At 46.3% G+C, this 26,031-nt stretch overlaps 1 protein-coding gene across 1 annotated transcript in view; it reads right to left on the bottom strand.

The window, feature by feature from the left end:
• The window catches only part of RASAL1 (RAS protein activator like 1), a 67,890-nt gene that overhangs the window by 28,293 nt on the left and 13,566 nt on the right, over nt 1–26,031 (bottom strand). Inside the window, exons 3-12 of the mRNA XM_028710100.2 lie at nt 20,129–20,242; nt 17,730–17,791; nt 17,212–17,341; nt 11,266–11,347; nt 10,005–10,142; nt 7,892–7,980; nt 5,621–5,738; nt 3,399–3,552; nt 2,900–2,964; nt 1,027–1,139 (exon numbers count right to left, since the gene is read on the bottom strand). Of these exons, the coding sequence (XP_028565933.2) occupies nt 1,027–1,139; nt 2,900–2,964; nt 3,399–3,552; nt 5,621–5,738; nt 7,892–7,980; nt 10,005–10,142; nt 11,266–11,347; nt 17,212–17,341; nt 17,730–17,791; nt 20,129–20,242 (1,065 nt within the window). The remainder of the gene's footprint in view (nt 1–1,026; nt 1,140–2,899; nt 2,965–3,398; nt 3,553–5,620; nt 5,739–7,891; nt 7,981–10,004; nt 10,143–11,265; nt 11,348–17,211; nt 17,342–17,729; nt 17,792–20,128; nt 20,243–26,031) is intronic.

Raw genomic sequence — 26,031 nt, 5'->3', positions numbered from 1 at the left:
CCTTGGAGGGTTTTCAGCAGAGGTTGGATGGTCATCTGTTATGGATGTTTTACCTGAAATCCTTGCTTTGCAGGGGGTTGGACTAGATGACCCGTGGGTCCCTTCCAACACTAAGATTCTATATACAACCTGAGCCTATGATGGAAGGGCTCACAGCGTGAGCACCCCAAGGTGACCTTGCTTCTCCCGTAGCCACAGCCTTGCATTCCAGCAGAAAACAGGCTTGGCTTTGTCTCTCAGCTGTGCAGCCTGCCTCTAGCTTCTAGCTCTCTCTCACCCACAACTCATTTCTGGCATTTGACCTTCTAACCATAGCCGGGCGAGTATGAAACCCAGGAAATTTAAGGGACATCATCAGTAAGGGACAGCAGCGGGACACGGCACTGGGATAAGGGAGTTTCCCACCGAATAAGGGACGGTTGACAGCTATGCTTCTAACTAACAGCTGGGAGGGGGGCATCAATTTGATTTCTAGCACAGAGCCACTTCCTTTGTTACCTTAACGGCCCACACTTAAGGGACCATTACAGCTAATTCAACCGTTGAACCCTTGCTGCATGCAGGAATTAGAAGGGTCTCAGGCACACAGCCCTAACAGCCCCACCCTCCAACTCGCAACATTATTTTTGGAGTCATAAATCATCTGCCAGGCAGGTTCTCTTGCTTCTGTTTTAATTAGCACTGTTGGGTGAGGGGGGAAAACCGCTACCTGCGAATGACACCCGTCCCGATGCACCACTGTTTTTTAATCATTTTCTCATCGCGTTTGGCACCCTACCCCCCCATTTCTCAGCAGGTGGCCTCGTCTCTCCTACACTCTTGCTCTGAATGTCACAGTGATGTGTTCTCCGCTCTCTTCCCACTCCTCCTCTCCTCGAACTCTTTCCAGTCCAGCTGTCCCTCTCAAGGAATCCTGGAGCTGAGATCTAGTACCTGAGTTCCTTTCCTCCTCCCTCCCAACCACTTTTCATTTTCTGTCCTTTGCAAAACACACCTCAGCTCCCTCTTGAGTGTTCTTCCTCTTACCTGGTCCGGCTCGGCTCAATCTTGCAGGGATCCAGCTCCACGTACTTCTTCTCCTCGAAGATTCGGTTGATGATGGCCTTCAGCACCTCGTGGAGGTAAGGCATCCCCACCACCTGACGCATCACAGAGAGTTAGGATAACGGTAGGTGGAAAGGAAGAAGGGGAAATACGTTTTCCAAAACACATCTGGGTGGTGTTATGTACTGAGTTGAATAGGATCCAAAATGCAGCAGTCTGATTGGCCCTAGAACAATAGGACCCAGAATGCAGCAGTCTGATTGGTCCTAGAACAATGCAGCAGTATGATTGGTCTGCAGGAGCCACCCAATCCAGCTCCAGGTGGAAGTGAATCTGCAACCTGATTGGCCTACGGGAGAATCCCGGAATTAGTCAATCACGTTCGGCCCATTGTGTAAATAATGTATATAAAGCAGATATTTTGGGGGAACTTTCATTCCTCACTACTATATTTCAGGTGGAAAGGAAAAAATAACTGAAAACATTTCATCAGTGCTGAAATGTTCAAAGGGTATATATATCCTTACTGCAAACTTGTATACTGGATATACATGTTAACTCACATGGTTTACCCCAAAGAATCCAGAGATTTCTTGTGTTATTAATAGTCAAAGGTCCCACCTCTTTTGCCATAGGAACTGCAGTTCCCAGGGCATAGTCAGAGGAATAGTCAGAGGTTCCCCTTCACTTGCCATAGGAACTCTACAATTCTATGATTACCATATTTTTCTGTGTATAAGGCAATAAGGGGTTGCGGCAATCGCCCCAAGAAAACTCAACAACCGCCACCACTGATCATCCAGATTTTCACTTCTATTTTAGGGTTTAAGTAAAGGTAAAGGGATCCCTGACCATTAAGTCCAGTCGTGACCAACTCTGGGGTTGGGGCGTTCATCTCGCTTTATTGGCCGAGGGAGCCGGCATACAGCTTCCGGGTCATGTGGCCAGCAAGACTAAGCCGCTTCTGGCGAACCAGAGCAGCACACGGAAACGCCGTTTACCTTCCTGCCGGAGCGGTACCTATTTATCTACTTGCACTTTGATGTGCTTTCGAACTGCTAGGTTGGCAGGAGCAGGGACCGAGCAACGGGAGCTCACCCCATTGCGCGGATTCGAATCACCGACCTTCTGATCGGCAAGTCCTAGGCTCAGTGGTTTAACCCACAGCGCCATCCACGTCCCGTTTTAGGATTTAGGCAACCCTAAAATATTGTTTTCTTCATTCTGGGTTCAAAAAAATAGGGGTCGTCTTATTCATGGGGACATCTTATACACAGAAAAATATGGTATTCTATTATTATAATTACATTGTAATGAGAGAGAGATATTTGCTTGTTCTCTTTTTTTAATAGGAAAGATGCCTTGAATCCCCGACTGGGGGAAAGGCTAGATGTGTGTGTGTGTGTGTGTGTGTGTGTGTGTAAATACAAGCTGATTTCTGCAACTCAACACACCGCCGACACTTCTCCCTTTTCCTTTCACCAAGTGCTTGCAAAAAAAGAGAGAGAAAAGGGGGTTTGTCCTGTTTGCTGTGAAAATTTATTATTTTTCTTTCCTCTGCAAAGGGTGGTTCATCTCATTTCATGGCAGGTGTTTTGCCACCCCGCCTCCCCCCCACCTCAAAATGGCATCATTCGCACCCGAAACCAAACCCCATGAAAATGTGGCACATGTTGCAGATTTGTTTATTTACCACCACCCTAGCAGCTCAGGGACAGCCCCTTATGTTTCACAGAAACTCACACACAGAGTGTAGAGAGAGAAAGAGAGAGAGAGAAAAGGAGAGAAAGGGAGAGGGAGGGAGATGGAACTCAGCAATAGCCACCTGCCGGGTCTTCCTCTGCTATTTACTCACCTTCATGAACTGCTCCATGGATTTAGAAGCCAAGGAGTTGGAACGGAAGAGGGTGTTTGGATCAGCTGAAAGAACACAGAGGGGGTTTGCAATTAGCACCATGAGTGAGAAAATCTACCTGCGAATGACGCTGGCTCCCCTACATTAATGCGTTGGATTTTTCTCACACCATCTGCTCTCCTGCCCACTGGCCAACTCTGCAGAAGCAGTCTGCTCCGTGTCTGGGTCCCAAACTGAAGTCTTTAGGTTCGGCGAAGATGCTCCCCCAGAACTGCTGCTTCCAAGCTTCGCTCTCTGCAACCTTAGGGGCCAGAAACTTGCTCGTATGGAAGAATGAAAACCAAGGTTTTCAGAAACCCGGGTTCTCTCTTTCATGCTATGGAACTGCAGGGCTCACACCCAGCCCTAGGCGCCTAACTGGTCCTGCTGCCACAATCTGGGGCAACCAACCTCAAACGGCACACAGACACACAAGGTGACATATGAAGGAACTACTTACTGGTTCTCGAAACCTCACGGAGGTTCACATAGTCCAAGAAAGGCAGCACCAAGCCTTGGCCAAGGAAGATCTTGACTAATTTGGTGGCTACATCCTGGCGACTCTCCAACGAGCAGACCTCTTCCAGCAGGGCTAAGGGTGTGACGTCCTCCTCCTGTAGTGAAGCAGAACATCTGCAAATGGCATACATATATATGTGTATGTATGTATTTAAAACAGGTGTGGTGAACCTTTCTCAGCCCGAGGGCCACATTTGCTTATTTGCAACCTTCCAAGGGCCACATGCCTACAGTGTTAGAAACTCAGATACAGTGGTACCTCGGGTTAAGTACTTAATTCGTTCCGGAGGTCCGTTCTTAACCTGAAACTGTTCTTAACCTGAAGCACCACTTTAGCTAATGGGGCCTCCTGCTGCCGCCGCGCCGCCGGAGCCCAATTTCTGTTCTTATCCTGAAGCAAAGTTCTTAACCTGAAGCACTATTTCTAGGTTAGCAGAGTGTGTAACCTGAAGCGTATGTAACCCGAGGTACCACTGTATATAAGTTAGGCCCAAACAGCTTTTTAAACCAGGGATACAGTCGAGGAGTGGCTGCTGAGACCATATAACACCTGTCTTGAAATACCTACATTGGCTCCCAGTACATTTCCGAGCACAATTCAAAGTGTTGGTGCTGACCTTTAAAGCCCTAAATGGCCCAGTATACCTGAAGGAGCGTCTCCATCCCCATTGTTCAGCCCAGACACTGAGGTCCAGCGCTGAGGGCCTTCTGGCGGTTCCCTCCCTGCGAGAAGTGAGGTTACAGGGAACCAGGCAGAGGGTCTTCTCAGTAGTGGAACACCCTCCAAGATGTCAAGGAAAAAAACAACTAAAGTGGTACCTCGGGTTACAGACGCTTCAGGTTACAGACACTTCAGGTTACAGACTCCGCTAACCCAGAAATAGCACCTCGGGTTAAGAACTTTACTTCAGGATAAGAACAGAAATTGCGTGGCGGCTGCAGCGGGAGGCCCCATGAGCTAAAGTGGTACCTCAGGTTAAGAACTGTTTCAGGTTAAGAACAGACCTCTAGAACGAATTAAGTTCTGAACCCGAAGTACCACTGACTTTTAGAAGACATCTGAAGGCAGCCCTGTTTAGGGACGTTTTTAATGTTTGATGTTTTATTATGTTTTTATATACGTTGGAAGCTGCTCAGAGTAGCTGGGGCAACCCAGTCAGATGGAGTATTATTATTGATGGAAAGGATAGAAAGGACTGACAGAACCCAAGACCAGGAAGAAGAGACAGTGGATGAAGATTGGAAGAAAGTTTAAAAATTCATTTAGAGAATTATTGTAAAATTAATGAGTGTTAGAAAAAATGTTGGAATGAAACTATTTGGCTTTAGTAGAAATGCTATAAGGAGTTATGTACAAATAAGAGTTTTAGGGCTTTTTATGGTAAGATAAGGTTAAAATAAATTAAGACAATTTAATGACAGAATATAGTGAAAGATGGAATGGATTTGCTGAGATAATTAATAACTAGAATACAAAAAAGGGAGGTGCGAGGAGGTCGATGAAACAAGTTAACGAAAGATAAAGATTTGGGAATATTGGATTTGTTTTTAATTTTTTTGTTGTTTGCTTTTGTTTTTGATGTATTGTGTGTTTTGTTCTCTTTTTTCTTTTTATTGACTTGTATTGTTTAATTCCTTTTTTGTTTCTCTTTTTTCTTTTTCTTTTTTTCTCTGTAATTTTAAATTCTCAATAAATATAATTTTAAAAAAATAAAAAAACAGATGGAGTATTATTATTGCTGTTGTTGTTGTTGTTGAATAGGATGTCCCTATTTTCAGCGGAGAAATGTTGGAGGGTATGAATGACGAGTTGCTGTCTGAGGAGTCACACAGCTCAAAAGTCATGTTTTTCAACAAGACTTTTCGGTTCCTGAAATTCATTCTGATTGCGCAGATAAAATATCACGGGTAGAATACTACAGGGTGTGTTGCTTGCGTGTGAAAACAGTCAAGATACCAGGATCCCCAGGCATGCACCTCCAGATGGTGGAGACATCAGGTGACATTCCCCCCCCCCAAAATTCCTCCAGTGGAACAACCCAAACCCCCCCATTTTTGCACCCATTTTTTTCCACAAAACACCCGCCTTGACTGCGCCTGCCTCTTTTTAACCCCATGTCTCTCTCACGCACAAAAAAGGAGGGTAAACCACTAAGTGCCCACCTCTGATGGGCACATGACGGACTCCACCAGCAGGTCTATGAGTGGCTGGTAGTACCGGGAGGGCAGGATCCGATCCTCGGCAAGTCGCACCCGCAGTCTCAGCGCCCCCAGCTTCCCCCTGCAAGCAGAGAGCACAATCTACACCAGGAGGCTTAGTCTGATCAGAATCAATTATACACTTCCGGAGTTCACACAAAATAGATGACTTCTGGTAAATGAGTCGCCATAGCCACTAGAGGGCTGTGAAAATTTGTGTCCCTTGCTTTTTAAACTCGTCTACCCATGTACTATCTGAAAACAAAAGGGCGTATTGGCATTATTGAAATATATTGGCATTATTTTCAACTCCCCCACCCCATGCTTGTTAAATTATCTACTCTGGCTGCTCATCTGCAAAGAAAATCTGCCCTGAACAATTTACAGAGCCCTGAGCAACTTAGGTTCAGGGTACCTTAAAGGTAAAGGTACCCCTGCCCGTACGGGCCAGTCTTGACAGACTCTAGGGTTGTGCGCCCATCTCACTCAAGAAGCCGAGGGCCAGCGCTGTCCGGAGACACTTCCGGGTCACGTGGCCAGCGTGACAAAGCTGCATCTGGCGAGCCAGCGCAGCACATGGAAACGCCGTTTACCTTCCCGCCAGTAAGCGGTCCCTATTTATCTACTTGCACCCGGGGGTGCTTTCGAACTGCTGGGTTGGCAGGCGCTGGGACCGAGCAGCGGGAGCGCACCCCGCCGCGGGGATTCGAACCGCCGACCTTTCGATCGGCAAGTCCTAGGCGCTGAGGCTTTTACCCACAGCACTACCCGCGTCCCTCAGGGTACCTTAGGGGAAGTCTAATTCATCTGTGGGTGAGTTATTATTGACGAGGCTCATTTGGCAGCAACAAGAAGCCGAGCTTTTAGTGGCATCGACCCAGCCGTGTGGAATATCCTGCCAATAGAGATCTAGCAGGTTCCTTCTGTGCCAAACTTTGTACGCCTGCAGAATTCTTTTCCCCTGTGCCGCCAGGCCTACGCGGGCAATTAGGAAGCCATCTTTCCATAACGGTTAGCTGTGGTTTCAAATTTGTATGCGTTTTTAATATACAGAGATACAATATAATATATTATATAATATACAGACATACAGAGTAAACGGCTTTGACATTAAAAAAAAAATTTTTTAATGATATAGCGGTATTTAAATAACTTTATAAACAAAATATATGCATTTGAATTTTAAAACACAGCATTGAAGGCAGTTGAAAATAAATTTAGATTTTAAAAATGCAACATTGAAAGCAGTTGAAAATAAATTTAATTTTAAAAACACAATATTAAAAGCAGCTTAAAACAAATTACAACCACAGCTCTAAGGTGGGTCCATCTATTTCACCATCCTGTTCTCACAGTGGCCAACCAGGTGAGCTCCCGTCCACCTTGGACTACGATGCTCCCCCTGGGCCCTCAGTACCCCAGCTCAACCTCTGCCACCCGAGATCCTACTGTTCACCTCTGGCCCCTCAGCCTGACAACCTGTCAGTAGACTCCAAACCTGACCCCCTGGGCACCTGGCCGCATACTTGTCAGTTCGCATTCCTTAGTGCAGAAAGTATTGATCTGATGTGTAGAGGTCTTTCCTATTCTACTTAATTCAAGAGGCTTCTGGAAGCTGCTCTGTGTGAAAGAAGCAAGCAGAAGGTTCATGATGTTTGGGTTATTCCTTCAGAGAAGCTGAGTACAGCTGCCTTAAACTGGTCCTGTTATCTCTTTCTGTCAAGGTCATGCGGACTATAAAAGTCTCTCTCTATCTCTCTTTCCTTCTGGTGTGGTGTTCTGTGCCTAGTATGCTTAGTGTTAAGGTTTAGACTTATTATAAGTTATTGTAAGTTTAAGTTAAGTCTGCTGCAACTGGATTTCTCATAGACTGTGCCAATCCTGAATGTATTGGATTTGTGATCATTATGCTCATTTGCCTTCAGTAGCAATAAAGCTCTGCTAGATGAAATACAACTGCCTCTGGTCTATTTTGGGGGAATATTGGGTCCACTTCCGGGTGGGGCTGGATTGTGGTGCGGCCTCCTAGCCACTCCCCTCAGCGTCAGGGTGGGGGAGACCCCAGCCATGTCAGGTTGCCAGGTGGCCAATCAAGTCACTTGGGGTGCGTGGCCGGGGACGATTTAAGTTTTTACTCTGCTAACTATACATCTGGAATCTACTCTGGATCAATACTGAATAGAATTCCACGACAATACTATGCCCCAAAAAGGCCAGAAGAGGTCCCTCATTTACCCTGCATCTCCCTCTGTGCTGGTGAATGGCAACAGGCGGTACCAGCCTTTGACAGGGGCCTTCTGCAAGGCATCCAAGGAGAATTCAACCTGCGTGGATCAGAGAAAGCGAGAGGTCAGTGCGGAGGTAGAGGAGTGCTGGAAGTACAACAGCAGGGATCATTCTGTTTGCGACTCAAGGGTTAATTCAGGTCGGGCTAAAGGCTGGATTGTGCCTCTGATTATACAACTGGCTTGCAGCGATGGAGAGCAGCAAGGTGTGTATGAGCCTGTGTAGAAACTACCCTCCTGTGCAGAGATAAAATTCACATGTCTGGCCCCGCCCACCTTTGCCTCTGGCCCCGCCCACCACTTGCAGGTGGGCCCCAGGAGGTTGCACAGAAAGGAATGCGTACCTCAGACCTAACATCTTCCCCGTTCCCCTATTCAGTTCCTCAAGTTATAGTTCGATCCTGGATAGCTCAGTTGGACAGAGCATGGTACTGATAATGCCAAGGTTGCAGGTTTGATCCCTGCAAGTAAAGGTAAAGGTACCCCTGCCGGTCCGGGCCAGTCGTGACCGACTCTAGGGTTGCGCGGTCATCTCGCTCAAGAGGCCGGGAGCCGGTGCTGTCCGAAGACACTTCCGGGTCACGTGGCCAGCGTAACGAAGCTGCATCTGGCGAGCCAGCACACGGAAACGCCGTTTACCTTCCCGCCGGAGCGGTACCTATTTATCTACTTGCACTTAAGGGTGCTTTCGAACTGCTAGGTTGGCAGGAGCTGGGACCGAACGATGGGAGCTCACCCCGTCGCGGGGATTCGAACCGCCGACCTTACGATCAGCAAGTCCTAGGCACTGAGGTTTTACCCACAGCGCCACCCGCGTCCCAAGGGACAGCTGCAAGGGACAGCTTGCAAGGGATCCCTGCAAGGGACAGCTGCATATTCTTGCATTGCAGGGGGTTGGACCAGATGATCCTTAGGGTCCCTTCCAACTCTACAATTCTTTCACCCCTGTCAAAGCAGCAGCCGCAACCCCTCATGTGAGATGTAACGTCACTGAAGCAGTCAAATACAACATTTCCTGTTTGCTCAGAGTGGACACACAGGGGAATGTTGCTCCAGCTAGGAGGACTTCCTGTCACACCTGGTATGGAGCATGCTCCCCCTGCGTGTGACCAGGTAGATGGGCGTGACCCTGGCAGGCCCTTAAAAAAAGGCTAGCCACGCAGCCATCTTCTTCTTTTCGCCTTGTTCCATTTTTCCTTTTGGACTCTTTGGCTGGCTCTTAGCACATGGCGCATCCTACAGACAATGGAAGCCACAAGGCAGAAAGTCTGTGGCCTAGCTCATACTTCTTTTTTCTACGCATGTATCTGTAACCACAGCAGTGGCGTAGCGTGGGTTGTCAGCACCCGGGGCAAGGCAAGTAATTTGCACCCCCTAACCCGTGGATTTGCGCCCCCTAACCCGTGGATTTGCCCTAACCCCAGATGTTGCGCCCGGTGCGGCCGGCCCCCCCTGCACCCCTCACGCTACGCCACTGAACCACAGTGGTACCTCGGATTACAAACACTTCGGGTTACAGACACCGCTAACCTGGAAGTAATACCTGAGGTTATGAACTTTACCTCAGGATGAGAACAGAAATTGTGCAGCGGCAGTGTGGCGGCAGCGAGAGACCCCATTAGCTAAAGTGGTACCTCAGGTTAAGAACAGTTTCAGGTTAAGAACGGACCTCCGGAACGAATTAAGTTTGTAACCAGAGGTACCACTGTACAAATTAAAGGCTGCCTTCAGGACCATACTATGAACTGAATGTAAGTAAACTTTACCATTAATTTTAAAAGAAGACTGTTGTGTCATTGTTGTTTTTAAGAGGGAAATAAAGGGGGAATTTACCAGGAACAATCCAATCTAGACAAGCCAGATTGCTCAACTCAAATGATTCTTATGAATCCATCAACTAGCTTCCAGCAATGTGCAAGGGAATGTGCTGTGCTACTAGCTCACTTGTGTGCCTGAGGAAGGATAATATTTAATCAATATATCCTCTCCTACTACATTCCCACACCTCAGAGCTTTCATAAGAGGGACTCAGGCCAGGCCAGCCTCCTGTGCCCACCACTCACCCGTCCCAGGAAGTCATTCTTGCCCACCATGTCCCAATCCCACACTTCTACGATCAGCGGGGTTTCCCCAGCGGTCCCCTCCTCCAGGAGAAACTCGAGCAGCTCATCCCAGCGCGGGAAGCGAGTTTTCTTGATGATCTGCGGAGGGAGAAGAATGCGTAAACGCAAGCAGACAAATGCCCCATTTAAGAGCAAACTTAAACCACGATCACCCCTGCCGCCTTGCCCATGGTGAGACACACGCCTATTTGTGCGCAGCCACGTGAAGTGAGTCAGCTTGTGGTGTAGCAGTTAGATTGCCAGACTAGGATCTAGGAGACCTGAGTTCAAATCCCCCACTCAATCAATAAAGCTCATTGGGTGATCCTGGGCCAGCTGCTGCCTTTCAGGCTAATCCACTACACAGGGTTGTTGTTAAGAGGAGAACAGAGATGAGGGGGACCCTGTTCCTAGAAGGTGTGCATGTCAAAGACCTGTTAGTATTTCTGCACCAGGATTCCAGCAGGGAGCCTGTTTCCAGCATCTTAGAGGTACCCAATCAGCACAAAAGGGGACTTTGTTTTAGCCACTGAGAAGCAGCCTTCTTCTCGCCTTTTGTGCTGATGGGAGCCAATCAGAATGAAAGGAAGACAGTCAGTCACTGTTTGTTCTGGATAAGGTGCGCTGGAAGAAGACCAAGGAGGAGCTGTTCTGCCTGCTCCAAAGCTAAGCATTTAGGGACACTTGAAACACAAGTAGCTTCAGTTTCAAGAGAACGGTGTGCAAGTTATGTTATGTACATGATGGAAAACGCAGCTGAAGACACCCTGAAAGATTTTTGGAGCACTGCAAATCATTTGCCTAGGTGCGTGCACAGAAAATAGCGGATCTAACTGCATCCATCTCCATGAAAGTAAAATAAAAATACATTTATATTATGGGAAATTGTGTGTGCGTTGGGCAAAATTGCACCCAAAAAATGTGTACATTAGGAATAATTCATACTAATATGCTGGTGAATTTTCATGAGGGTTGAAAAAAAACAAAACTCCCACACACAAGCTAATGCAAAAAACATGAAGTACTAAGACAGGAAAAATGAGAAAGAGAGAAACTGAAAATGGATAAGATTCCCCAGTCCTCACTTCCTGTTCAGACTCAGACTTTCCCTGGGACACAATAGCCTTTCTGGGCTTTGACTCCAGTTCTTATTTCCCAGGTCTTGGATTCAAATCCTACCATATGGTTCTGACACTTGAAACACATCAGGGGCTATACTTACAGCTGTTTCAAGGACCTGCCCATTCCACAGGACGCGGGCAAAGGGGTCTGAGGTTCCAGAGGTGTCCCGCGGAGCAAGGTCTCTATGTGGAGGAAGATGGCAGATGGATATCAGGAAGTACAGTGGTACCTCAGGTTACATACGCTTCAGGTTACATATGCTTCAGGTTACAGACTCCGCTAACCCAGAAATAGTGCTTCAGGTTAAGAACTTTGCTTCAGGATGAGAACAGAAATCGGGCACCGGCGGTGCGGCAGCAGCAGCTAAAGTGGTGCTTCAGGTTAAGAACAGTTTCAGGTTAAGTACGGACCTCCGGAACGAATTAAGTACTTAACCTGAGGTACCACTGTATATTCCAACAGGGTTTTATTTCTTTATTTTTAATTTAACAAAAATGAAATGCAGCTTCGTCAACAAAACAAAAACTTCTTAAAGGGGGCTCACTGCCGAGGTTGACAAAGGAAGGCCTTTTCTGGCAGTGGAGGGTTCATTTCAGCCTTAGGTGTGTGGCTGTCTTCTAACAGCAAACTCAAACTCGGGTGCTGAGTGACGATGGCTACATAGACAAAACAGGGCTACTGAAAAACCAGAGTAAGGTATCAACAGGTTTGGGGGAACCTCAAGATTTGCAGAAGTGGAGAAGATCTTGGCAAGGTAAGGGTGCAAAACCACCCCAGTGTTTGTCTGAGAACGCAAAAATTGCCACAAAATTCTGAGTGCCTGCAGGTCCTGTTGCTTGTATTTATTCAGCATTATATACACCACAAGTTGAAAACTCTTTTTCAAGCTGCCATAAACTCACTGACAGCATAACACAGCTATTGCTATCACTACCACCAAACATAGGAGCCAACTCCTAGGCACTGCGGCCCCCACAATAAAATATTTTAAGGATCCGCCCTGCCTCCCCCAGCTGATGGACATTCCCATTCAAATGGTGTGTGTACACTGCATCATGTGAAGGATTATGCGGGGTGGGGCTTACCTGGCCCCCCACCATATTTTATTCAAATTGACACCCCTGCCCATGTCGTGCAGGGAGCCTGTTGAATTTGCACAGGGGAGTTCTTTGACACAAAGCTTCCTGAGCAATCTTGGGCCAATCCCTGTATCTCAGTCTACCCTACCTTGTAGGATTGCCATGAGAATCAAGGGAGAGAGAAATCATTTCTGCTAGCTTGAATTTGTAGGGAAGGTTGGGATAAAAATGTAAACAGCACTACAGTTGTACCCTGGATCCCGAACACCTTGAAAGGTTGGAACGTTTTGGCTTCTGAACGCCGCAAACCCGGAAGTGAGTGTTCCAGTTTGCAAATGTTCTTTGGAAGCCAAATGTCTGATGCGGCTTGGTTTCCGAACTTTTTGGAAGTCGAACAGACTTGCGGAACGGATTCCGTTTGACTTCCGAGATACGACTGTACTACTAACACTACTAATTTTATTTCATAAAATTTATATACTGCTTGGTTATTAAAAACCAAACCAAACCCTCAAAGCCGTATACATAAAGTATAAAACAAGGAAATGATCAGGCGAAACAGTTAAAAAATATTTAAAGCATTCAAAAAACAATTAAAGTCACCGATAAGCTAAAAACCAGATTAAAATACCTGTCAACATTCTACATACGTATCTGGATACTTTTACCTGAAAAAAAGGAGTTTTTAGCAGGTGTAGAAGAGAGTACAGTAAAGGGGCCTGTTTGATGTCAAGTGGCAGTGAGTTCTAAAGTTCAGGCCCTGCCATGCTAAAAGATTGATTCCTTACAAATGTGGAATAAGTATTATGTGGCACTTGTAACAGGTATATTGTTCCGTATACTGAAGCAGACGAGTGGACATTTATGGGGTAAGGTGACCTCACCGGTAAACTTGTCCGCAAGCTCTTCCTAGTAATAGTAATAATTCTATTCTGCTCCCCTGTTGTCATACTCAAAATGGCTTAACAGCAACTGACTAAAGAGGAGTAGAGAACAAGAAAGTGTGCCTCCGTCAACAATTTAAAAAATCTGTTTCCAGCCTAACAGAGGTCCCCCTGAGCATGTACAGAGTGCCATTCCCCTTCACCACTGACCAACGCCAACCTGTGCCAAAAACACCTAGAACTCAGGCAAGATTCACTTTGCAAATAAGGATTCCCTGTACCCGCATTCTGAGGACCGTGTCAGTTCAAAATGAAGCAGAGATGTCTTTAGGCAACAGGACTTATGCTATTACACCCACACCACTGCCAACCCCTTATGCCTTGACTGCAGCCACTCATTCCATTATTTTTCCCACTCACCCCTATGATCCACCCATTTCCTATTGGCTAACCGGTTGCCTAGGTTCCCAGTTGAGCATCCAGGAGAGAAGGATGCTTTTTCATGGTCTCTGACCACCCGTTCCTTTTCCCTAACCCTCTCAGTTCCCACGCACTGAACCCTTCAGCAGCATTGCACCTGCAAAGCAGAGCATTGAGAGAAAGGTAGTGGTCTCATCCAGAATGGTATCTCTTGCACTGAGTTACATAGTATGCGGTGTAGCGGTTAGCCTTCTTTATGGTCCAGCTCTCACTTCCATACAGTAGTGATGTATGGAAGTGAGAGCTGGACCATAAAGAAGGCTGATTGCCAAAGAATTTATGCTTTTGAATTATGGTGCTGGAGGAGACTCTTGAGAGTCCCATGGACTGCAAGAAGATCAAACCTCTCCATTCTGAAGGAAATCAGCCCTGAGTGCTCACTGGAAGGACAGAACGTGAAGCTGAGGCTCCAATACTTTGGCCAGCTCATGAGAAGAGAAGACTCCCTGGAAAAGACCCTGATGTTGGGAAAGATGGAGGGCACAAGGAGAAGGGGACGACAAAGGACGAGATGGTTGGACAGTGTTCTCGAAGCTGCAAACATGAGTTTGACCAAACTGCAGGAGGCAGTGGAAGACAGGAGTGCCTGGCGTGCTCTGGTCCATGGGGTCACAAAGAGTCGGACACGACTAAATGACTAAACAACAACAACAGTAGCAGTTAGAGTCCTGGACCAAGATCTGGGAGACCAGGGTTCAAATCCATCACATGAGGTGCGACCTTGGTCCAGTCGCTGCCTCTCAGCCTAACCTACCTCACAGGGTTGTTGTGGGGATTAAATGAGAAGCAGGATTGGGGGGGGGACCATGTATTCAACCCTGAGCTCCTTAGAGGAAAAGGTGGGATACACACACACACACACACACACACACACACACAAATATAAATTAATGCTGGAGATAAGTCACTTTCTTCTCTGAAGGCACAACTTTTGATCATCAAAAGCTTCTTCTTTCCATCCCAGGCAAGTAGCATTTTAAACATAAAAACACCAGCCATAGGTCAGTGGTTTAAATGTATGGGGTGGAAGTGGCCCTGGAGAGAGTCCTGAGGGCCAGGCATAGAAAAGTGGGGAGAGCTGCATTTGGCCCCCAGGCCTGAGGCTTGCCATTTGCGAACATCAAAACTTGGACCTCCCTGCATCTTCCTGAGGACTAGCGAGATGGCACAAACCACCACAAGGGCTACCGTTTTGTTATCCATCCGAGATAAATATCCATCCCAGCTAAATATCTGAAAGAAGTATTTTGTCACAGAAAATCAAAAGCCTGACCCAAAAAGACAACATTTAAAAAAAATCAAGATAAATGTGAGCTGTCCCTAAATCCACCACCCACCCAACCCTCCACTCCTGCCAAATCTTTTCACAGCCCCAGTGTTCATTTTTATTATGATTATTCATAAGGTGTTAATTATCTCACTTTCTAAGGGACTGGGAGGCAGCCAAGAGTGCAGGAAGATTCGCACTCGGTTTCAGCAGCCACAACACCTTTTTATTACAGCCACCTTTCTTTTTCTCACTGGGAGAGGGGGAAGTGAGGAAAGTGAACACGTCCAAGCACTCTTCTAGCTTTTCAACTTTTCAATTTTTGAAAATCTAGCATATATCATCAAAAAAGATGTTCTACAACAGCCACCCCCCCCCCCCGACATTTTCCAAACCTGTGCTTTTGTGTTGCATCCAATCCAGCACTAAGTTAAAGTTATATATTCCTTTCAAAATGCACAGGCAAGTTACTGGTAACTTTTTTGCATGATCCTTTCCCCTCCCCCCCCCAAAGAAAAATATATCCTGGGAACCGTAGCTCTGTGAAGGGCAAGCTACAGTTCTCTCAGGTTTCTTTGGGGAGATGTCACGACTGACAAGACTGCCAGCGTATTATAGTGGATAGTGTGTCAGTCTAGGACCTGGGAATAAAGGTAAAGGGACCCCTGACCATTAGGTCCAGTCGTGACCGACTCTGGAGTTGCGGCGCTCATCTCGCTTTATTGGTCAAGGGAGCCGGCATACAGCTTCCGGGTCATGTGGCCAGCATGACTAAGCCGCTTCTGGCGAACCAGAGCAGCGCACGGAAACGCCGTTTACTTTCCCGCCAGAGTGGTACCTATTTATCTACTTGCACTTTGACGTGCTTTTGAACTGCTAGGTTGGCAGGAGTACAGACAGAGAAATGGGAGCTCACACCGTCACAGGGATTCGAACCGCCGACCTTCTGATCGGCAAGTCCTAGGCTCAGTGGTTTAACCCACAGCGCCAGGGTTTAAATCCCTACTTGGCCATGAAGCTCACTGGGTGATCACTGTCTCTCAGCCTAACCTACCTCACAGGGTTGTTGTGGAGATTAAATGAAGAGGGAGGGAACCATTCATGCCACCTTGAGCTCAGGGAGGAAAACAGATGCACAGTTTAAATAAAAGCAAAAGCATTCTAAAAAGCAGTTTTAGTTCCCTTCCAACCAGTGATCTTGGGGTGGCCAGGAAAAATATTCTTCAGCCATCAAATACCTGGGTCGACAGGGATGTTTTCAAATCCACCCTGAAAGTTAGTAAGGATGGAGACAGGGTGCACCTTGCTAAAGAAGACATTCCACAAGTGAGGAACCCTCACTGAGAAGGCCCTGCTGTGGGTCAGCAGCAAGCAGGCAGCACCAAGAAGGCCTCATCTGCCAGTCATAGGGTACAAGATGATTGATATTGAGGAAGGCACTCTTTGAAGTATAATAGCGCTTAGTTTAAATGTAAGGTGTGGATGTGACAACAGAAGCCTTCCATGCAAGCAGATGCTCTCAAGGAGGGCCTGACACAGGGCCTGTGAAGGGTATATATCCAGAAAATAATCCCCAGGCTTCAGATGCACTCTCTCTCTCATATAGACAGACAGACAGACAGACAGACAGACAGACAGACAGACAGACGACAGACAGTGTGTGTGTGTGTGTGTGTACACACACATATATATATACATAGTTTTTTTCTATTTTACAATTTAAAGTACTTATTTTTACATCCTTAAGATATCAATGACTTCCCTTCTCCTCTTTCCATGGTTCATTTTACATATCATAAGTCCCTGCATACTTTAAAGAAACTACACCATTCAGCATTCCAGTATTGCATCCATCAAAACTTATTTACACTGTTGAATTTATTTTAAGCGTTTTCAACTGTACACAGTTATTTCCCATATATTCAATAAACGTTTTCCAATCTTCTCTAAACATATGCTTATTCGGTATGTTAAGTCTGCAAGCTGTGCATATTCTGTCAATTTAAGTTACCATTCTTCTTTGGTTGGTACTTCCCTCGCTTTCCATTTTTGGGCTAATGAAACATGGACTGCAGAAGTGGCATACATAAATAACGCCTAGGAATTTCAGTCTGAATTGTCCCCAACAGAAAGGAATCTGAGTGTGTTTGTTTTTGGAAAGTACTTTTAAACATTTTTCTTCCCAATTCATTATGGATCATTTCCCAAAACTTTTTTACCCTTTTACAAGTCCACCACACATGAAAGAATATTCCCTCCACCTGCTTGAGATGCACTCTTGAGCTAGAAAGAGGAGAGGGGGAGGAGGACACACAGAGAGAAAACCCTTCTTCTACCTGGCTTCAATGACATGGCAGCACAGCACCCTCTTGTGGGATTCCTCCACCACCTGCAGCTCCACCGAAATCTCCCCCTGCACCTCTTCGTTGGGATCCACAGGACTGAGGTTGATCCAGCTGTCAATTCCTGCATTGGAGGAAGAGAGAGAGAATGGGAAACACAGCAGAAGTTTGCAGAAGGACTATATGTGTATATATATATGTGTGTGTGTGTGTGTGTGTGTATCCCTTTCCATATGAAAATTGTTGGCGGTCTTGGCAGATAGTTTAGGGATTTTTCTATCTGTTAACAACAATTGTTTGTTTGTTGGCATCAACATTTGTTTGTTTTTTTGTTGACGTTTGTTTGTTTGCTTGCTTGCTTGCTTGCTTGCATGCCGCCCATCTGACTGGGATGCCCCAGCCCCTCTGGGTGGCTCCCAACAAAAAATAGCAGGAAACACAATACAACATCACACCCCCCATCCCCGCAGCCATTGGTCACCCTTCCCACTAGGGTGCCTACTGGCACCTACCCCGAGAGTGAGATGAGATGAAGTCTTTGCTGAGGGAGATTTTGCCGATGGCATCATCATGCCTGCAAGGAGACAAAGAACAGAAATGGTACAAGATGGGACTGAAAGAGGAGCACCAGAAGCTGCCTTATCTGGCAGGGTTGTTGTGGAGTTTGTGCAACCCTGATTTTTAAGCAAATCATTTGCCCTTCCCAGACTAATTTGCAGAGTGGAACTGTTATCCTTCCGTCTTTGCACTCCTTTGAATTCTGCAATGCAATATCTGGCAGCTAGATATAACCTACACAGAAACACATATGTAAAAATGGGGGGGGGGGATAGGTTTAACATACAAAAATGCCTATTTTTTTGGTGGTGGTGGGGAATACTAATAATACTACTACTACTAATAATAATAATAATAATAATTTATTATTTAAACCCCGCCCATCTGGCTGGGTTTCCCCAGCCATTCTGGGCGGCTTCCAACAGAACACTAAAATACAATAACCTATTAAACATTAAAAGCTTCCCTAAACAGGGCTATGTTGTATCCACTGTAGCCACTGCAGTCCTACGTACCTCATCCCACCAGTGAAAAAATTCATGTGTGCAGAATGGAACTTCCCTTTGTATGCCTGTATGCCCCAGATCTGCCCCACAGAGGGGACCACTAGGAGAGGTGTTAGGGGCCTACAGGGGGCGGGGAGGAAAATGGGGAAAGTTCCATTAGTAAAGGTAAAGGGACCCCTGACCATTAGGTCCAGTCACGGACGACACTGGGGCTGCGGCACTCATCTTGCTTTATTGGCCGAGGGAGCCGGCGTACAGCTTCCGGGTCATGTGGCCAGCATGACTAAGCCACTTCTGGCGAACCAGAGCAGCACATGGAAACACCGTTTACCTTTCCGCCAGCATGGTACCTATTTATCTACTTGCACTTTGACGTGCTTTCAAACTGCTAGGTGGGCAGGAGCAACGGGAGCTCACCCTGTCACGGGGATTCGAACCGCCAACCGACATGTCCTAGGCTCTGTGGTTTAACCCACAGCGCCACCCGCATCCTTAAAGTTCCATTACACAAGGTTAAATCCTAGCGCCGACCAAACAAGTTATCTGGATACTGCCCAATGGGTAGGGGAAATGCAGATTGTTGTTGCAGAAACAAGGCTTTTGAACAGACGAACTCAAAACAGGGATTGGGAGGAAACAGATGGATCCACCTGTTCCTCGTCCTTCTCATGCAATACATCTTCTTCTCCAGGAGGCGGCCCACCAAAAAAGCCTATTCTCTCCAGAGCAACGCAAAGCCCTGTAGAAGCAGATAGAGGCAAAGGGTCTCCACTCGCTTTGCATCCCATTCAGCCCATGCAAGAGAGTTTGAAGGATGTTAAGGTAGGCAGCAGCTCCCTGTGTCGCCCCCAACTCCACCACAGCAGGGATGGGTTAATCAGTCAGTTTTTGGTTTCTGTCCATTTTTCATTTCACCAGCCTTAAATCCAGATCTTGGCATTTTTGCATCGGTGTGCAATTTTATTTTTTTAAGGTTTAGATGAAAACTCACCAGCATTTCCATGCAAATTTACCCCTGATGCTCTCATTTATATGTGCTGTTTCTCTTAATATAATGCATTTTTGCAACCTAACTTCCTATAATATTGTTTCATGGTTCTTGTATTTGTTTCAAAACAAACAGAAAAGGGTCAAATCCCCCCTAATATAATGCATTTTTGTATGTTACCCTTCACTCCAGCAAATGTACTTCTATACATACAACTTGACTGGAGAATAATTTCTTGGGCCAGACCCTGCAGTACTGTCCAGGGTCCTGAACCTTCCCTGTTTCTGATCAACTAAGTTAATCAGAGTTAAACCATTCCAGGGGGTGAGGCGGAGAGACAGCACCCAGCCCAAGGTCACCCAGTGAGCTTCATGGCAATAATAATAATAATAATAATAATTTATTTATACCCCACCCTTCCCAGCCAGAGCCGGGCTCAGGGCAGCTAAAACCAGTAAAATTACAATAAAAATATAATAGGGGGGAAAAACAAATTTAAAATACAGGTTAAAATACAATTTAAAATGAGGGTCTTTTCCAGGGAGTCTTCTCTTCTCATAAGGTGGCCATAGTATTGGAGCCTCAGCTTCAGGATCTGTCCTTCCAGTGAGCACTCAGGGCTGATTTCCTTCAGAATGGAGAGGTTTGATCTTCTTGCAGTCCATGGGACTCTCAAGAGTCTCCTCCAGCACCATAATTCAAAAGCATAAATTATTCGGCGATCAGCCTTCTTTATGGTCCACCTCTCACTTCCACACATCACTACTGGGTATTATTCCTACCTCCTCAAAATACAATAGTCTTCTGCATACACAGCCCATTACAGCCCACCTTCTCTGGTGCCCATTCCCCTACTTACCCAATGGTGTCTTCATCCAGAACATAGAATGAGAGGTTGTGGAAACCCATTGGAAGGTGCAGAGTATATTCCTCCCCCCAGAAAGGGTTGAGGTTCTTCCACACCGTGGCAGTTCTGCAGAGGGGAAGCAAAGAAGAGTTCAACATTGGATGTATGGCAGTCTTTTGAGGTGACAGAAACCCAAATTCTCAAGTATATATATATAGCGTGGGGAACCTTTGTCCCTCCAGAGGTTGCAGAACTCGTAACTCCCATCATCCCAGACCACTGGCCATGTTTGCTGGGGCTGATGGGAGTTGTAGTTCAGCAACATCAGGAGGGCTAAAGGTTCCCCATGCCTGATATATATATATATATATATATGTATGTACCCACTTTATTTTTGTAGCTGCAGGTTGTTTTTAATCTTGTTATTTAATGTTGTAACACACCCTGGGAGCTTGGGGTGAAGGGTGGGTGAAATAATAATAATAATAATAATAATAATAATAATAATAATAATAATTTCACTTGTTATTATTATTAATTAATCAACCTTCCTCAAAAGAGCCCAGAATGATATACGTAAAACATATGGACAAAATGTATTTTTTTATTTTTTTAAAAAAATATTAGATTTATATATTTTCATTGTGGAAGGACGTGTGGATCCAGAATTGGCCTCCAAGATCACTTAGGGACTCACTGTTAAAACTGTGTTTATGGGAGACAATCTTACTTGGCTACGAGTGATAGCCAAATAAGAAGAAGATGACTGCCGTTCATCATAACATCACAGGGCAGTTCACAGAATAAAATACAGTAAATAAGAAAAACAAAACAGCAAAACAATACCCCCCTACACACACACACTTCCCACAGACACATTTAAAAAGTGGTAGAATATGAATCAGCCAAAGGCTTGGTTGAAGAGGAACTTTTTCACCTGGTGCTTAAAAATATATAATGAAGGTACCAGGCGAACCTCCCTGGGGAGAGCATTCTGGAAACGGGGAGCCACTACAGAGAAGGCCCGTTCTCATGTTGCTGCCCTCTGGACCTCACGTAGAGGAGACACACAAAAAAGGCATCAAATGATGAACACAGAGTCTGGGATGGCTTATACAGCGAAAATCCAGCAAAACAGCGCTAAAACCATATGCACACTAAGAACAGCCCTGCTGGATCACACCAAAGGGGGCCCATCGAGTCCAGCATCCTGTTCTCACAGTGGCCTTAATAGGAAACCTGCAAATTAGAACTCATAACCCACCTACTTTCATCAGCCAGAAGCATCATAGCCAGACACTGGAGAGACCTGTCCGGAGTAAGCATGGACCAATGGTACCAAATAGTATGGGAAACAGCCCTACTAGAAAAATCAACCAATAAACTGAAACTGACACGGGGACAAAGACTCCTTCACCCCGATATGGCTCCCCTTTATCACATACACAGCTCAACAAGACAACGACAAAAATCCACCAACAGCATACAAATCAATATGGCTAACCTGATCCAAAACACCCACCCACCCCACTCACACATGAAAACAAAGACCACCACAGCCAGTCACAAACAAACAACCACACCCTAGGCCAACCCCAACCTCTCTCACCACCAAAGAAACACAAATGAACAACAAAGAACCTGCACAAGCAACACTGACACCAAACCCTACATATAGTAAGTAAAATAGTAATTCTCTTCTCACCTATAATTCCTACCAACTGGTATTCAGATGCATACTGCCTCTAACAGTGGGTGGAGAATATAGTTGCAGCGGCTAGTCACCACAGAGAGCCTCATCCTCCACAAAATGGTCCAATCCTCTTCTAAAGGCCTCCAAGTTGGAGGCCAATCGCTACACCTTGTGTGGGTACGAGTTCCGCTGTGTGAAGCGGGACTGTCCTGTATCTTTCAACATTTAGGATGTCCCTAAATTCTAGTATCCTAACAGCAGGAGAAAAACCTTCTCCCTATATCCATTTTTTTCCATGTCATGTGTTCTTTTATACACCTAATTTTATACAGGAAGCATTGCCAGATCATCAGTTTGTAATCTCTCATGTTTCCTCTCGTTCTTATTCACCATTTTTAGAGCTAGCCAGGGAACACTTTGTTGGAGAGGGCGGTCAAGTCAGGAGTCTGCCCAGAAGGGCCGTTGGTGCTTAATGCCTTCTATGCAACACATCGTTAACCTATGGAACTCCCTCCCACAGGAGGCAGTGATGACCACCAACTTGGATGACTTTGAAAGAGGACTAGACAAATTTGCAGAGCAGAAGGCCATCAGTGGCTATGAGAACTGCATGCTGGACTAGCTGGGGCATTGGCCTGATCCAGTAGGCTACTGATTGATTGATTGATTGATTGATTGATTGATTGACTGATGGACTGATTGCATTCATATCCCACTTTTTCTCTAAGGAGCTCATTTAATCCCCACAACAACCCTGTGAGGTAGGTTAGGCTGAGAGGTAGTGATTGACTCAAGGTCACACCCAGTGAACTTCATGGCTGATTGGGGATTCGAACCCTGGTCTCCCAGGTTGTCCTAGTGAAATTCTCTAACCACTGCACCACCTTGGCTTTCTCTTATTCTTCTGTCCTTTCATCTCCCCCCACCCCCCTCAGCACAGCCAGGGACTGATTCAACCGCCTCTTCCCAGCCTGGTTAATCGTTCACCATCGGAGCAAATCTTTACAGAGCCATGTTGCTCTGTCTTCGAGCCACTTATAATGTTGTCAGTTTGCTCTTGATCAAATATTTGAGGAGGGATAAGATGAGAAGGGTGTGTCAAGGCTGGACGGATCAGACAGCCTGAGGCTCTCTGAGGCTCTTGCCAATTCTCCAGCCCAGGAAGACAAGCACAGGGTTCCTTAACACCTCTGGGCACCGGGCAATGTCAAACATCTGACAAGCTGTCAATCATGCTAACAAGCTGCCAGTATGGTGACCCTACCACATATTCCACAGGAGAGAAAGTGGAGGATTAAGGAATACTGTAAATGGTGCTAATAGAAGCTACCAGGACCTGTAAAAAAAAAAAAACCCTTTTAAATCCCAAAGTACGCAGCAGCTTTGGTATGGGTTGTAGCTCAGTGGTTAGGACACTTGCTTGGCATGCAAAAGGTTCCAGGTTCGGCCACTGACATCTCCAGGAAGGGCTTGGAGACACCCCCTGTCTGTAACCCTGGAGAGCAGGTGCTAGTGAGTATAGAGCATTGTGGTCTAAACCACAATGCCAATCGGAAGGTCAGCGGTTCGAATCCCTGCAACGGAGTGAGCTCCCGTTGCTAGGTCCCAGCTCCTGCCAACCTAGCAGTTCGAAAGCACACTAAAAAGTGCAAGTAGATAAAAAGGTACTGCTCCGGCGGGAAGGTAAAGGGCATTTCCGTGCACTGCTATGGTTTCGCCAGAAGAGGCTTAGTCATGCTGGCCACATGACCCAGAAAAACTGTCTGCAGACAAATGCCGGCTCCCTTGGCCAGTAAAGCGTGATGAGCGCCGTAACCCCAGAGTCATTCACGACTGAACTTAACTGTCAGGGGTCCTTTACCTTTACCTTTTAAAGCTTGATGGACCAGTGCTCTGATTCACAGAGTTCCCTGGGAAGAGGGATTGATTGTTAAATCAACTCTGGGGATTGTAGCTCCCAGAATTCTTTGGGGGAAGATATACCATGCTGATTTAAACAAATGCATCCTTACTTTGATGCAACTTCATCTAAACCATATCCTCCAACATTTCTCCGATGAAAATAAAGACGTCTCAATCCATAACGATAATTTTACTATTTATACCCCACACATCTTACTGGGTTGCCCCAGCAACTCTGGGCCGCTTACAACATATAAAAACATAATGAAACATTAAACATTTTTTTAAAAACCTTCCCTATCCAGGGCTGTCTTCAGACGGCTCGGTGAGTTGGCTAACTCCATACCCTCCAACATTTCTCCAATGAAAATAGGGATGTCCTAAGGAAAAGCGGGACATTCCGGGATCAAGCCAGAAACTGGGGCAGCTTCTTTAAATCTGGGATGTCCCTGGAAAATAGGGACACTTGGAGGGTCTGCTAACCTTCCTGCCCACAAACCAGGAGGAAGACTTGCTAAATGGCCAACATCATCTAAACTCCCCGCAAACAGAGCTAACAAAATCTAGATGGGCCATCAGCCTGATACAGCAGGCTCATCTTAGGTGGGATAACAAGGGCTTTTTTTCAGCCAGAACTCACCAGAACTCAGTTCCAGCACCTCTCAGGTGGGTGCCGTTGACATTAAAAGAGAGCAAGGGAGGCGTTCATGGTGATTGCCAGCATCTCTTATTCTAAAAAAATAGCACCTTGCTTTGATGCAACGTTATCTAGTCTCCTTGCAGACGTTATCTGGTCCCCCTGGAAGTGCTACCTGCTCCCCTGGCTCTGTGCAGGTCCATGAGGCCTTAAAATAACATAAGCAAAAATCCCAACTGAGATGTCTGGCCTCCTGCTCTCAAACATTAAGCTGCGGAAAACCTCGTGGCGGATTAACATTCCTTGTGGATATTAGCGCTCACCTTTTAACGGCACATCTGAATCTCTCCTTTGGCAACTGGGGAGGCTGCCCCGCGGCTGCCAACCAGGCACCAACCGCCACAGATCTGCCTTAATTGCCTAGGACTACCCCTTGTTTTCGTTAATCCCCATGGAAGGGAGTTTAATTTTCGGCTCAGGCTTTAAGTGGGACACGTCATCGACAAAGCCTGGATTTGGAAGCCTGACAATGAGAAGTTTTCACAGAGCAATGCTTTTCCCAAGGGAAGCAGAGTCCAGACCCTGTTGTTGTTGTTGTTGTTGTTGTTGCTGCTGCTGCTGCTGCTTGCCTGCCCTTCACCCCAAGGCCCCAGGGCCAGTTGTGAAATTGAAACACAACATCAAAAACAATTTAAAATAACTTACAACCACAGAAATATACACCTCAAGTGTCAAAAGCGAAGAGGTGTGTTTTCAGCATCCTCTGGAAGCTGTATAATCAAGGTGCCAGGCACACCTCTGTGGGGAGGGAGTTCCACAGCTTAGGGGCCACCACAGAGAAGGCCCTCTTCTGGGCCGCCATCACCCTGAGCCTCTGAAGGTGGAGGAACTACCAAGAGGACCCCCTCTGCCCATCTCAGCACCTGGGAGGGTCTGTCAGGATAGATGCAGTCTTTCAGATATTTGGGGCCTGAGTCATTTAGGGCTCTGAACACCAGTATGAGCTGCTTGGGGTGGATCTATACACGGGGGGGGGGGGGGCTCCCACTATAAACAAGTCAGAAATTAAATCATTCTAACAAAAGAAAAAAACGCTAGAGAAAATTGCTTAGATTTTTGTTTTGCTCGCCAGCGCCATCTGGTGTTGCATGTTTATGATGCATACAAAACACTGTTTTTTGACTAATGTAGCGGAGTCCTTAAACTGGGCCTGGAACAAAATTCCAACCAGTGCATCTGCTCTAAAACAGGGTTATATGAAACCTAACGCAACCCCAGCTAGTAATCTGGCTGCGATAATCCAGTCTGGAAGTTCACAGAGCATAGAGTACGGTGGCCAAGTCACCTCCGTCCAAAAGAGGTCATAGCTGGCAAGCCTTCCAGACCTGGCACCAAGCTTGTGCCCTCTGGATGCTTTCGAACTACAACTCCCATCAGCCCCACGAAGCACGGCCTTTCTGGACTATAACTCCCATCACAGCTGGCTGGGGCTGGTGGAGTTTTAGTCCAAACATCTGGAGGACATCAGGTTGGCAAAGGACAGTCTGGACTCGAGCACGTTTATAACGATAGTCAGAAAAATCTTAGAACAAGAAGAGTCATAAGAACATCTGGACCAAAATTTCCTGCAGTCCAGTCCTCTACCAAAACCAACAATGACCAGCCGGATTTGGGAAGCTGGAT

The sequence above is a fragment of the Podarcis muralis genome, chromosome 16 (genome assembly GCF_964188315.1).
Source record: "Podarcis muralis chromosome 16, rPodMur119.hap1.1, whole genome shotgun sequence".
Taxonomy (NCBI): domain Eukaryota; kingdom Metazoa; phylum Chordata; class Lepidosauria; order Squamata; family Lacertidae; genus Podarcis; species Podarcis muralis.
Note: the sequence above shows the minus strand (reverse complement) of the source record. Positions and strands in the feature narration are given on the sequence as shown.